General features: G+C 36.6%; 1 protein-coding gene across 1 annotated transcript in view; it reads left to right on the forward strand.

Annotated features, from left to right (window-relative positions):
• Positions 1–15,322, forward strand: part of LOC129255696 (low-density lipoprotein receptor-related protein 2-like) — a 34,392-nt gene that overhangs the window by 3,396 nt on the left and 15,674 nt on the right. Inside the window, exons 2-21 of the mRNA XM_054894031.2 lie at positions 1,946–2,071; positions 2,451–2,585; positions 3,165–3,287; positions 3,614–3,736; positions 4,155–4,280; positions 5,919–6,041; positions 6,634–6,759; positions 7,094–7,228; positions 7,537–7,656; positions 8,209–8,328; positions 9,015–9,137; positions 9,558–9,680; positions 10,427–10,558; positions 11,458–11,716; positions 12,094–12,222; positions 12,578–12,748; positions 13,139–13,368; positions 13,735–13,983; positions 14,482–14,598; positions 14,889–15,011. Coding sequence (XP_054750006.2) covers positions 1,946–2,071; positions 2,451–2,585; positions 3,165–3,287; positions 3,614–3,736; positions 4,155–4,280; positions 5,919–6,041; positions 6,634–6,759; positions 7,094–7,228; positions 7,537–7,656; positions 8,209–8,328; positions 9,015–9,137; positions 9,558–9,680; positions 10,427–10,558; positions 11,458–11,716; positions 12,094–12,222; positions 12,578–12,748; positions 13,139–13,368; positions 13,735–13,983; positions 14,482–14,598; positions 14,889–15,011 — 2,913 coding nt within the window. The remainder of the gene's footprint in view (positions 1–1,945; positions 2,072–2,450; positions 2,586–3,164; positions 3,288–3,613; positions 3,737–4,154; positions 4,281–5,918; positions 6,042–6,633; positions 6,760–7,093; positions 7,229–7,536; positions 7,657–8,208; positions 8,329–9,014; positions 9,138–9,557; positions 9,681–10,426; positions 10,559–11,457; positions 11,717–12,093; positions 12,223–12,577; positions 12,749–13,138; positions 13,369–13,734; positions 13,984–14,481; positions 14,599–14,888; positions 15,012–15,322) is intronic.

Here is a 15,322-nt window from a genome sequence, read left to right on the forward strand (position 1 = left end):
TTTCTTATTTTATTACTATCTCTCTCAAATACATGTAGGCATAAGTAACGAATTTACCAACACTTTTTAAAGTTTTACTTTTTATGAAATCAATTTGTTTCTCTTTATTTTGATGAATCATCTTGTAGAAATCCAGAAGTATAATAAACACTATTTGATACAATAGATTGGAAAGTATTTGTCACGAGGTTGATGCAATATGAAGACTACTGAGGGTCTTTTTAATACAGTTCAGGAAATTCCATTCGGTCCATGGAACTACTATTGTACACAATAGATCGTGGCCTGAGAAGGGTAGGACAGTTACGTAATTATCCTTTCTCTGCTGCCGAATAGGTGAATAAGAATTGGAGGGTTTTGTTATGCTAATGCACCCGTTTAGTTCTGGGCTTGCATGCTATAACACAGCGAGACCTTACATGTCTTAATCCCTGTCCCTGTGTGTTAACCTGAATATGGTCATGAAATCTTAAGATCGTGCAAACGTAACGATACGTCATCGTATCTATCATTCACCTTAAAATGTTCTTCCATTCACCTTAGAATGTAATGGGCGTATCCGAAAAAAACTAAAAACTTTTCTTGACAAAACATGTAAGTTACAACGAAAACCATATTTCTTAATAGAACGGTATTGATTCCATATTGAAGTTTCCAGGGCAATGCATCGCTGAACACAATTCCTCTGAAAATATGCTTAAAAATCAAAAGTATGAAACATTTTTTAATCAATGGCGATAAAGCAACTGCATAATTTCATTCATTCTTCACGATAAGTGCACTTTGCATATTATATTTATGTGCAGTGGAAGTGAAACAACAGTTCAATTTGCACTATTTTTTCAGAATAATATTTTTCATTTATATAATGATGCTCATTCATCCTACAAACCACATTAAGGTATCTTTAAAAAAAAAATGTTAATAGGTCGTTCTTTCGCGTGATTTATGTTTCGTGATTATTAATTTGATGATAGGCGCCTATTCTTCTAAGAGCGTTCGTGCTACTAAAAGCTGATTGAAATGTTATCGGGAGAGAACAAGACCGTGTTTGTCTGTCTTGCTTGTACATGTAATTAGCATAAAAAAGACTTCAATATGCTTCAGTTATAGGAGGCACGTACAATATATTAAATAACGTTGCTTTTTCCATCATTAGTTTCATATATAGGCATTGCCCATAAAAACGACCTTGCTACGCATTTATAATGAGACTCGTCATCGTCCATACATTTTAGATTACTTCTAAATAAATTCCCCTGAACAGATTCGTATTGTGTAATTATGTATCTTCTGTTTGTATCCATAAGGGAACTAATTAGCTTAAGATTGGAAGACATGTTTCTTTGGTACTTCATGAACACAATATGCAGGCCTTTACCCCGTGATAACCATAAATCGTCGATGTGTACATTTATTGTATTACCCACTTATCATATCATGGTAACATGGGTCTATGTAAATAATCTAAATTAAGAATGGATGAATGTTTATCAATATCTTTCGCTTCCCCAAACACACATATTTTAAGCTTGTATTTTTAAATGCAAAATATGCACTCATATCTGAATTAAAAAAAAAACAGAGCTTCAGACATTTTAGTTTAACTTTTAAGTAAAATGACAGTTATTGGATTATAATTTTTTTTTAAATCAGTAAAATTCAAATGAGATCGGAAAGAGATCGGAAGTAAAATTGAAAATTTATTTTTGGGATTCTTTATTCAGAAATAAAATGTTCAAATTGCCAGCACATATGTTTGTACGTGTACAAATTCCTTATTCATGTTAACTTTGTTCAATGTTTTGTAATATTTCTCTGAATTTATTTCAATTACAGTCTTCTCTGATCAAAAAATATTTTACATGAGTAACCGTCTTTATAAACTAACAAATTTCATGATTTGATATTTCAAGATCAATCGTCTCCTTGTCTTTATTTCTAGTTCCAACATGTGATAATTTCAATGGAGGATGTAGTGATATATGTACGCCCCTATCTGCATCAGGAGGAGTAATATGTTCGTGTACAGACAACAAAACGTTAGCCAACAATAACAGAGTCTGTGTCCGTAAGTATCAGTCCTTTCCTTGTATACGCACCCCTAATTATTCAACCAGTTATTAAGTTCAATTTTCTCCCCAGTTTCATATGGCATTTCTCATGCTTATACCAATGAAATAAAAATTATTAGGCTACTCACCAAATATGAGAGTGATATAAGTAAGATGAATGAACGACTAGAAATGAACAAAAAGGGCAATTTAGGAGAAGGATCCTGTCTGATTTTTCATAGCTTATTTAAGAGTTTAACACACACACACATAGACCATAGCATAGCATTCACTCCGTTCCTACGCCTAAATAGACAAACCACATCTTCATGTTCGTAGAATGAATGCACCCAAATATTTAAATTATTATCTTAAAAACATTGTCCATTATTACAGCACCAGATACAAAAGTTTGTGATGGATCGACCCAGTTTACATGTGCCAATGGAGATAAATGTATACCACTCATCCAGGCTTGTGACATCACTGATGACTGCGGGGACGAGTCTGATGAGGGAACTAACTACTGCTGTGAGTATGAACATTGTCACATAAAGATGTAAACATTGCACCTCAATCTTTCAAGCTCACAATCTGCTTTAATTTTGAATAGGTAACGGTGTCCAACTAGAAAAATGTATTTCAGATGGATGCAGTTCAGAAACGTTCTGGGTGTACCGTGTTTTTTTTTCATAGACTTAAAGTTAATGCTTAATTATAAATTTTGTTTTATTTTATGATGCAAGACACTGGTGAAACCGTTGATTTCAGTAATGAAATCTCTATTTTTCATCATCAAGATGAGTAGGCCTATGTAGGAATCCTTTATTGATCTTAATCAAAGCAGCTTCCATTTTCCAAATCAGGCATTAAAACCCGGGTTAAAACCATTCTTTCTCATTTTATGTCGAAACAGTTTTATTCAGAGGCCACCACGAATGAACAAGGGAATGGGCAGGTAGTAAATAGTGGCTGTGATAACGGCACTATCACTCTTCTATCGTTCGCCTTGCTCGCTTACACATTTCACTCATCCTAATCGTAATATAAATTTATACCTAATTGCAGCTGATAATTAATGCTATCAATTATTTTTTTTCTTTTGAACAGATGACCATAAATGCGGTGTAGATCAGTTCACATGTGACAACGGAAAATGTATTTATGAACAGTTTAAATGTGATTTCTTCAATGATTGCTTCGATAACAGTGATGAAAACCCAGACATATGTGGTAGGTCTCTTTTTGTAGAAACAAAGGAAGGAATAATTTGATATTGCATTTTGAAACTGAATAAGAAATTAATCAACGTAAAATCAAACGAGTTTATCAAGAGGCAAACGATTAAACTAAAGATTATTTATGATAAAACTAAATAAAGGCCTAGATACGAATGAAGAATTGTAATTTTTCGTATGTGAATGAGAGAACAACAGAATAAAACAAATGCATTTTGCTTAACTTCCATTATTTTGGACTTTGAAACGTAATACTGAGCTTAAATGGTCAGGTTATCATCGTTGTTTTTTAAAACATATCTTGATTTTTTTTTCTTTCAGGATTTGTTACATGTTCCCCTGGATCGTTTGCGTGTGCCAATGGTATCTGTATATCAAACACTTCTCTATGTAATGGTATTGATGAATGTTTAGATGGCATGGCTAGTGATGAACTTGGTTGCCGTAAGTTACTTTGTATTTATTACAACACTCTTCCTCTCTATTTCGCTCACTTTCTCTTTCTCTCTAACATTTTCTCTCATATTATTTCTTCATCCTTTCATGAAATTAGAAACAAATTCCCTTCTCGTATTTTATCTTAGTGTCAGAATAATCTATTTTATTATTGAATAATCATGAATCATATGTACACGATAGATTATTACTTTGTCTCTAATACTCTCATGTATTTTAATGCTAACCTGTATTATTGTATTCTTATCACTATAAATAAAGATAACTCAGTTGGATTGAAATTTATTGCTTAAACAATGACAGCAAAATACGGTCTTCAATACCATTTCATTACGATGTCATTCAGATTAGAAAGGTATAAAATGCCATCTCCAATTCCTCCATTTCTTCTATTACATTCCCACAGCCGACAGAACATGTTCCCCTGGTACTGTCCCGTGTGAGAACAGTAATATCTGTATTCCACCCCAGTGGCTGTGTGATCGATCTAATGACTGTGGTGATAACTCGGATGAAGACAGCTCTTTCTGCAGTAAGTATATGGGTGTAATGATTGTCCGAGGACCGTTACACTGGAGTGAGTGTATGGGTTTAATGATTGTCCGAGGACCGTTACACTGGAGTGAGTATATGGGTGTAATGATTGTTCGAGGACCGTTACACTGGAGTGAGTTTATGGGTGTAATGATTGTCCGAGGACCGTTACACTGGAGTGAGTATATGGGTGTAATGATTGTCCGAGGACCGTTACACTGGAGTGAGTTTATGGGTGTAATGATTGTCCGAGGACCGTTACACTGGAGTGAGTATATGGATGTAATGATTGTCCGAGGACCGTAACACTGGAGTGAGTATATGGGTGTAATGATTGTCCGAGGACCGTTACACTGGAGTGAGTTTATGGGTGTAATGATTGTCCGAGGACCGTTACACTAGAGTGAGTATATGGGTGTAATGATTGTCCGAGGACCGTAACACTGGAGTGAGTTTATGGGTGTAATGATTGTCCGAGGACCGTTACACTGGAGTGAGTTTATGGGTGTAATGATTGTCCGAGGACCGTTACACTGGAGTGAGTATATGGGTGTAATGATTGTCCGAGGACCGTTACACTGGAGTGAGTTTATGGGTGTAATGATTGTCCGAGGACCGTTACACTGGAGTGAGTATATGGGTGTAATGATTGTCCGAGGACCGTTACACTGGAGTGAGTTTATGGGTGTAATGATTGTCCGAGGACCGTTACACTTGAGTGAGTATATGGGTGTAATGATTGTCAGAGGACCTTTACACTGGAGTGAGTTTATGGGTGTAATGATTGTCCGAGGACCGTTACACTGGAGTGAGTATATGGGTGTAATGATTGTCCGAGGCCAATACACAACCAAATTGTTTTAAGCCAGCCCCCCACCCCCGCATCTTAAAAGGTGACACTTAACTACATTTTCTACCAATCAGGAGTGCGTATGCGAGACGTGCGTTGATTTGAGTTGTTTCTACACTTGGTCATTGTCGTCTACATATCAATTGACATGGATTAACAATATGTATCAAGGAGATATTTAATGTTCTATCGCCATTACAAATTACTTTAAAAATATCAATATTAATTTATTGATAAAATAATCTTTTATAGCAAAACCCATGAAATTTCTATCCATCTCTTTGTCGAATAGAATAATTTTACTAGAATAGCATTGATATAGATGTGCTCATTGAAAAATAACTTTATGAAGTAAGAACTAGGGAAACAGTTTGAACAAAAAAAAGAGATAATATGACTGTCTTCTATACCCCCCCACCCCCCCCCCCCCCCCCCTCTGTAGGTCACATGTCTAGGTTTTTCAGTCAATCAGTCTTGGAATATGTCAAGAGTTAAGTTATTGTATTGTCAGATATGCTTTACCATAAATTGCATGGTTTTATGCCATGCTGTATAATTATTGAATATTTAATCTTATTGTAATCTATTCTTTTTAATGACCATATTGTATATTATAAGCTGAGATATTTAATTCATGTATACGTGAAGCGCATAGAGACTTCGTGTATTATGCGCTATATAAATGTAATTTTTTTTATTATTATTAATCAAAGCAAGGTAAAGTTGTCAAACATCAAATGCTGATGAAATGCAGCCCTTATTCGTTCATCCTATTCTCTCCCTTAGGAAACCGAACATGCTCAGTGGAAGATTTCTTGTGTCAAAGTGGTAACTGTATCCCAGGAGCCTGGTTCTGTGATGAAAGATCAGATTGTCCTGATGGCGACGACGAGGTTGAAGATGTCTGCAGTAAGAATTTTCCCTTTGGCCTGAAAAGGCGATTTTCTATTTAAAGAAAGGAAGAAAAGACAAAGGGAAAACATTGGGAATATGGCAGGGGAGAAGAGAACGATAGAAGGGAATGTGAAACTGAAAACGAGAAAGGGAAACAAAAAATAGAGATTATGAGATATAGAGAAAGGGGGGGGGGAGAGAGAGAGAGAGGGGGAGAGAGAGTGAACAACTAGTACACACTTGCAAGACTATTTGGTTTTCATGGTTTATAGTAATTCTACGATGGAAAATATATGCTTCCTGATTGAAAAGTTCTTGCTATAAAATGTGTTTTTAAGAAAAGGTAGAAAAGTTTACGACAGAAAATGATGAGTATGGCTGTCGTGAAATAGATAGTTTCGATTCCCATATTATCTAATTCATCGGAATAAACATTCCAAATCAACACAAACCACAAGATCACTGTGACTGATCAAGGTATCTGTGTTGAATGGAATGCTCATACCGATCGATCGATGACTGAATGCCAAACTACTCTTATTATTATACTCTTAGATATATTTCGTGATGGATCTCTTAATATTTTCTTTTTTTCCCTTTCTCTCAGCTGCTCCTAATTTCACTTGTCATTATGGTCTCTTTACCTGTGATGACGGAACATGTATCACTGAGGAATGGGAATGTGATGGTATACCAGAATGCCCAGACGGCTCAGATGAATACAGAAGTTGCCGTAAGTCGGACTAACGACCTTGATTGAAATATGATCGCAAAAGTCTTTCGAATGATTATCTTAAGAAAATAAACAATGCGATTAAACTGTGAAATAACTTTTCATAATCTCTTAACGATTTCAATCAAGCCTGTCCAATTTTCATGTGACAATGATGGGTGAAGAAATTTAATGAGGCTACAATGAATGACATTTAGCCTTGATATGGTGTTTTCTAAACAAATCGAAATAATTGTTGTGTCCATTCAGCTATTTCGATTCCTAGATCCAAGAACTTTCTTTAATTCGAAATGCTTTAAAGCTTTGACACCAAATATATTTCCATTCTCCATAGCGGAATATGTTTGCCCGGAAAACTTCTACAAGTGTGAGCAGAAGAAGCATCTAAAGAACAGATGCATCCCCGACACTGCTGTATGTGATGGACAGGTTGATTGTGCCATGGGAGATGATGAATTCCAGAACTGCAGTAAGTATAACTATTTGATATGATTGGTATCAACGGGCACCATGCCTCTGCAGGTATTAGGAAACGATAACCTGTAAGCTTGCTATGTTTTGGGGCATTGACAAATGGAGAATCTGTTGCCGAATCAGATGACGGTTGATGGCGATTATCAGACTTGGTTGAACCTTCTACTACCGTCGATGTTGTTCAAACACGCCTCCTAGTTTTCTAATGTCCCATAATACCTACCGCCATTTATATATTGTTACTTAGACCCTGTGCCATAATTCAGCTATTACCATCGCTATTTCTCAATTTCTTCTTTCCAGCTATGCGTACCTGTATGCCAGGAGAGTATTCATGTCGAAATGGTCTTTGTATCAGAGATGAATTCCTCTGTGACCATGAGAACGACTGTGGGGATCAATCAGATGAAGGATCAGCGTGTAGTAAGTTGATTTCTCATGGATGAATTATTACACTGCCCCTTTCATCTCCCACTTACCCCTACTGTAGGATTAAGTGGGAGATGTAGGGGCCCTTGATTAATGTTTAATTCTATTCCCTCCATTCTTACCTATTCCTCCTTTTCCATAATCTTCCATTCTCGTCCATTCCTTCTTCCTTCCATTCTAGCTTAATGATTTTAACGAATGACAATTTCATTTTCACATCTTGTGAAAAGTCAGAGTAAATTAAGTACTTAAACAAATTATCTTTGCTCTCTCTCTCTCTTTCTCTCTTTCTTGGTTCCATGACATCAACTCCAAACACAAATTGAGTGACCAACTTCCACCCTGGATTTAACACTATACCCTATCATCTATCATAAACCTAACATAAAACCCTATTACAACCCTAACGCTAACCCTATATTTTAGACGAAATAAATCCCGGAGCAATTGTCGCCGGAGCCAATGTCGTGTCACCTCTTTGGTTTTCCTCTGTCCCTATATCTCCCTTTCCTCGATAACAATATATCTCTCCTTTCTATTCTCCAGACTATGCTCGATGTGATCCTGAAACGGAATTCACCTGTAACAACGGTTTGTGTGTGATGGCATCCTGGGTATGTGACGGTGTTAGTGATTGCAGAGATCGTTCCGATGAACACGGATGTGGTACGTGGTAACGAAAGCATTTTATTCCTAAAAGTCAGCATCCTGTAACTATACTCGGAATTAGCATCATAGTGTTATAGAACTCCGGTTACTTAGACCTGGTGGGTGTTTCATAAAGTTGTTCGTAAGTTAAGAGCGACTTTAAGAACGACTGATGATCCTTTCTTGTGGTAAATGGTATATTCAGTGGCGATGGTTAAGCGCGTAAGAAAGGTTTACCATTCGTTCTTAAAGTCGCTCTTAACTTACGTACAGCTTTATGAAACTGCCCCCTGTTATACTTTTGGTTGAGTAGGTTAATTGTAAAATCTATAAACAACGTCTTATGTCACCAGCTCAATATTGCTTGTGTAAGATAATAGGTATTTATTATAATCTGAATCTGACTGAATTGTTTGTCTAAGGTAGATATTAAGTTATCTGAGATACAGGTTTATATAACAGTCAGTATCATGTGATTCTCATTTCTGTATACATCAAGAACATTTCCCGCTGCCAAAAATGTTGAATTTCTAGTATCAGAAAGTAAATTTGATTGTGGTTTCTCATTTCAATCTTTGACCAGCTATCTCTTCCATATATTAGCAACTCGTAGCATACGTAAAGTGATAATTTATCGGTAATTCATTACATAAGTAAACATATGAGAAAATATGAAATCTTTCTAATTTTCTTTATCTATTTAGATGAAAACACACCTACATGTGCTCCTGGTGAATATATGTGTGGAGATGGATCCTGTATTCTACAACAACTCGTTTGTAATAACGAACCTGACTGTAATGATGGTTTAGATGAATACCGCTGCGGTACGTTCAGGGTTTTCAATTATTTCCCCTTTAAAGATTAAGATTAAACCACAAAAGGGAATTTATCAAATTATTCAAACGATCAGAAGCGATCAAATCTATGAAGCAAGTGGGGTCGTGGCCCAGCTGAAGCCCTGATGCTTGAATAGACAGCATAAAGCAGATCATCAAATTCAACGTGTATTATTCTCCGAGAATATCAAAACACAATATGTGTTACTCTGCAGTGAGACTTATGAAGTGTATCCATATAATAGTGATTTGGGGTTTGAGTGTTTTGAATTATCTCAACTCCTTGATGTACACTCCATCCAAGCTTAACTAGACAGCATTCAATACTTGCGTAGATAGAGACACATACAATTCTTATTCAGACCGTCGAGTTTAGTCTTTATTATTTCATATTGTACTTACTAACAGGGGTGAATGAATGTGAGAACAATGCCACTGGGTGCCATCATAACTGTGTGAACACGGCTAATAGTTACTACTGCACATGTAATGATGGGTTCCGGTTGAACGCTGACGGGCGAACGTGTGACGGTAAGTATCAATATGCTTCTCACTCAAGGTCAGGGTCCCCGTCTTCCGATGAGATGATATAAATTTACATCAAACTCAAAGTGCGATTGATTTGAAATCGTAAGATAAGAGATATGAAGTCTGAATCAATCGCACTTTGAGTTTGATTTGAATTTATCTCAATCCCTTGTAAGAATGGGCCCAAATACTGAAGTTTACTACCCGAATACTTGATATAAGACTTATGATTACAAGCAAATTCAAAATGACTTACCAGTATGCTGTTTATAACCTATTCCGATTATTGGTTGATAGTTTGGGATTGATATTTTATTCCATTATTCTTTGTAATTTTTATAAACTAATCGCGTTGTCATACTGGGTCTTACCGAAACTATTTATGTATGCTTGCCTTTATTCTGAATCTGTATACGATCGACGACAACACTGAAATCATAGTCACATATGTACCTACATGTATGATTTTAAGCAGATATATAAACTAGTGCATGATAGGCAATTGTTTCCTCCAACACAAGGTAATGAATTATCAGTAATTTTCTTCGATTTTCCTACGACATTTATTCATTAATTTGGATTGTGTTTTCACGTTTGAAGTTGGATCAATTTCTCTTGCCCCTCAATTTACGAGTGATATCAGTTGGGAGAGTATTTCTGTGGATATAACTATTGATGAAATTTGAATAAATTGATGATAATGAAATTATTATAATGGAATTGTTTATCACTTTTTATTGCAATTGTAGAAATAAACGAGTGTGTTGAGACTCCGGGAATCTGTAGCCAGATATGTGAGAACACGGTTGGAGGATACATCTGTATGTGCGTTGATGGCTACACCCTACGTAATGATAGGAGATCGTGTAAACACAACTCGGGTAAGATTTAACATGAAGGAGGAGCCGTGGCCGAGTGGTCTAAGGCGCCTGGCTATACATAGAAAGTCCGGGGTTCGATCCCCTATGCCCGTGAGCAAAGCATTTAATGTACAATGCTCTTTTATCCTGCTTTCAAATAAATGGAAATGCTATATGCATTATTGGTAACTTGGTGTGCACTTTAAAAAAAATGTCCTCGTTCACACAAATAAAATATAAAATAAAAATAGAGATTGCATCGATGTGGCTGTGAAAATCTGTTCGTAAAGCAGCTGATAAACTGTTGTCTTATGTTAACTTTCTTTTGGGAGTCACATGCACTGTAAGCGGGAAAGTGAATGTGGAACGAATCATAAATGGTCTGTCCGATTTATTCATGACCGTATTTCAGCATGCACTTCACAGACGCTTTCTGCAACGTTCAGAATTCTATTGAAAATGCCCGTCAAATCACAATGGACAGGTTAGAGGTCATTGTCGAAAGTTGGTGGACCAGACGAAAAATTGCAAGTATGTCGTTTGTTCAGAGTCCATGACGACACTGCTGTTTTGATTCACTGATTTTCGACAAATAACGGCTGCTGACAAAGCGTCAGCGAAGTAATTGCGAAATAATTAAGATGTCTTATTGCATTGTTATAAATTCAAGGACATTTGATGGGTATAGAGAAGAAAAATTGATGTCGCATTGAGGTCTTGCTACTTCCTTCCTTATTTATTAAACTACACTGGCGCCATAACAGCCAGTGAAAGGAAATGTCGCATATAAGAGTACTATCTAAAAGCTATTTCAAACTGATAATAAGCGTTTCTATTTCCAAGCACCAGTCAAAGTATATAATATATCATATGCAAGTCACTTCATAATATTTTCTATAATTTTTGTATTTTCCCTAAAGCAATTGATCCCATAATCATCTTCAGCAACATATACTATGTTCGGTCTCTCTCACTTGATGGACGTGAATACAATCTGATCGCAGACGACTTCGGGAGCGCTGTAGCTTTTGATTTCGACTATGCTGAGAGTCGTCTCTACGTCATGGATATAGTGCGAGGGCACATCCTTCGAATGTGGGTGAACGGAACAGATCGTGAGGTCATCATCGACGACTTCGTCAACGGTGGAGAGGGAATGTCTGTTGATTGGGTTGGAAGGTATATAGTTGATCTTAAAAACCTGTGACGAAAGAGACCATGTAGTAATTGAGAAAGGCATGGTGTCTTGTGGAGCTCTTATGGTACTAATGATACCATCAGGTATAACATGTATGGTCGTCTCATTTTAGTTTCAGCTTGTCTTTTTTGTCCCCCTTTGATACTTTTTTTCTTGATTTTCTCAATTTTTTGTCTGTTTTTTTTTACCATTTGAAAGTGAAATATTGTAGATCTATGCGCATACTTGCGCTGAAAGAATAGCTGTTAATAAGTTATTAAGAATGACACCTGAAATCTATAACAATAATTGTCATCCAAATGTCACATTAAATCCTGACAGTGAATAATTATTGCATATTTGTAATAACTTATTCCAGAAAACTGTACTGGGTTGATAGTGTTAACGATGTGATGGAGGTAGCTGAGCTGGATGGTAGTCAGAGGAAAACGTTAGTCTATACTGGAATGGATCAACCAAGGGCTGTGGTGGTTAACCCTAAACATGGGTAAGATATTACAGAGATACTCTTTAGATTTCTCCAATTAAACTGTTCAAATGATTTGTGTAATGCTTGATGTATTATTTTCTTTAATTTCAAGTTGAAGTATTACCGAACTCTTCTTCTTCTAAAAAAATGAATAAATAAAAAAGTTTTGATATTTTTAGTGACATCCTTCAAAAAGATAAAAAGAAATATTTCAAAGTTTTGCATTTGGACGGTTATTTGGTACTTTTAGTGGCTGGAACGATCCATTGAAATAAATAGCAAGCTAGTATTAATCACCCTTGTTCTTTCACTAAACGGAAACAAATTCTCAACACTAAAACAGGTTGTTTTGATTCAATTTCTTTGTCTACAGTCACGTGTACTGGACTGACTGGGGTCTCGATGCCTATATTGGACGTGTAGGCATGGATGGTACAGGAAAGACTCGTTTCCATGACAACAGGATGGTCTTTCCAAATGGACTGACCATTGATTATGCTGCAGAGCGACTATATTGGTGTGATGCCCATCTAAATCATGTAGCGTGAGTGTTTTTTATATCCTTGTTGAATGAAGGGCTCATGGTCCAATGTTCGTGCCACCAATAAATGGTGGCATGCAGCCGATGGCATTTGAAAAAAAATAGGAACACCTTTCCAAATAACGTATACACTGTCATCCAATGCTTGCCTCCTTTGAATAACGTTGATAACAATGCCTTCGAGATTGACATAAGATTCCACTTTTTTTTCTTCACATATATTTTTTAAATAATTCAGCCGAAGGTCAAACCTTCAAGATCACCGCACACTTTTTAACCATGGTTTATAATGTTATAAAACGATGGTGTGACACCCACGAGAGAAATTGTCCTACACAAAATGTTTGCCCCAACACGATTCTTTCACAGAATAAATGTCTCTATGATTTCTAGATTTTCTGACTTGGACGGTAACACCCTCCATATAGTACCAACCCGAGGCACACCATTGGCACACCCTTTTGCCATCTCACTATTCGAAGATGACGTCTACATAACAGACTGGAATGAGAAAACAATACGTCGGTTTGACAAACTCGGTGGACGGCACATCATGGAGTATGTGGAAACCCTTCAGCTACCAATGGATATACATATCTATCATCCACTCCGACAGGACCAAAGTATGTCCCTTTTCTTCGTCATTTGATCTTTTATGAACCTCTAGAATTGCACCTTTACTTCCACTTTATAATTAGACTTTTTTGTAAACTTCTCGTAACGTTGGATATATTTAAATTGTTCGAACCTGTATCATTTGAGTGTAATAACCGAATATATTAGATAATTAAGATGTGGGCCTACATGATAGTGAACCTAAACTTATATATCCACCGTATTGTCTGATTGATCGGTGGTAGACGTGATACAATTGACAGTTGCAGATTTTATTACTGAAAATAGAAATGTAATGAATTCCAATAACCGTACATCCTCAATTCATAATATTCCTGACACACAAATAACTATTAACACTTGTACCTTTTCAGCTCTCGTCAATCCCTGTGGATCGAACAATGGAGGTTGTTCACACATGTGCCTTATTGCCCCTGGCGGTCAGAGCTTCACATGTGCTTGTCCAGACAGTTTCGTGCTCGATGACGACGGTGTTACCTGTCTGGCAGACTGCTCGTCCAATCAGTTCGCCTGTGCCAACCAAGAAAAATGCATCCCGTTGTCATGGAGATGTGATACAGAGAAGGATTGTTCTGATGGGTCAGACGAGCCTGTGGATTGTCGTAAGTTGTTTAAGAAGGAATCACACTTAGAACATAAAACTCGAATCATTACTCGATCGAGTGTTAGTTGTCTGCATGAATATGGAGGGGTCTTTGAAATTATTGCATAAAAGCTTTATGGTTGTTTAGATGGTGGAGTAAAGGTTGAGTTATTTGTTTATTTGTTTGTTCATTATGAATAAAAATAAATTAAGTGCACCCAGCGACTCTTCTTTGCAACAAAAGACAAGAAAACATGGTTGTTAATATATCTCTTTATAGAGTACCTGACCGGAACTACAGTGTCTGAGACCCCATCTCAGCTTTCCCTTGTTTCCCATGTTCCCTTATTGCATTAATCGCTTCCCTTCTCCTTTCCCGTCTGATTATCGACAAATACCTCAACCTTTACTCCACCATCTTTCACTTTTTTATTTATTTTTTCTAAATATGTTTACACTCAAATCTTGATATACTTGATTGAATCCTTCTCCCCTTTATTCTTTCCTTTCATCATAGCTACACGATACTGTCCTGATAGAAACTTTCAGTGTGATGATACTGCCTGTGTTCCATCTACTGAGATCTGCAACGGAGAAGGGAATTGTTTAGACGGATCCGACGAAGCTCATTGTAGTAAGTACAGACTGCTTCTTCAAAGGGGCAACATTTTTTCTAATGAATCCACAAGAAAAATGCACTTGGGACACCTGCCTTTCGATCAATAACCAACAATGTATAACTGAATATTGAACTCCGTCACTCGTCAAACACTTCATTAAATCGTGAAAGAAAGTTTAAAGTAAGTACTGAAACACTCTTACTTGAAGATACGTGTCTTAGCATCTTAAAAAGTAAAAATTATGATTAATTTCTGCTCATCTTCCCTTATTCAAGGTCAATTTCTACATCTTTTTATTTCTCAGATACGACAGTATGTCAGCCATGGGAGTTCCGATGTGGTACAGGATCATGTATTAACCATGTTCTAGCTTGTAATGGAGTAGAGAACTGTCCGGATGGCTCTGATGAAGTACAGGATGTGTGTGGTGAGGATAGAATTCAGTATTAGATGTAGTACATCAATTGTGGATATGGTAACAAGGGTGATGTGGTAACAAAGTTGACGCAAAACAAGCATTTGTTGCCTAAAAATTTGGTGTGAGTCTGCAATATCTTTAGAGTAATAGTTATGCGTCACCATTCAATAATGAAAATAATAATAATAATGCAGGTGAACTCAGTAATCTTTAAGGGAAAATTTCCCAATCTTCTGTAGATGTGGAAATAGAACTCGCAATGGGATCGCAATATGGCAGAGAACATGAGCTTTTCCAGAATAGATGGAGTGTAGTTTTAC

Source organism: Lytechinus pictus, chromosome 1, assembly GCF_037042905.1.
Source record: "Lytechinus pictus isolate F3 Inbred chromosome 1, Lp3.0, whole genome shotgun sequence".
NCBI lineage: Eukaryota > Metazoa > Echinodermata > Echinoidea > Temnopleuroida > Toxopneustidae > Lytechinus > Lytechinus pictus.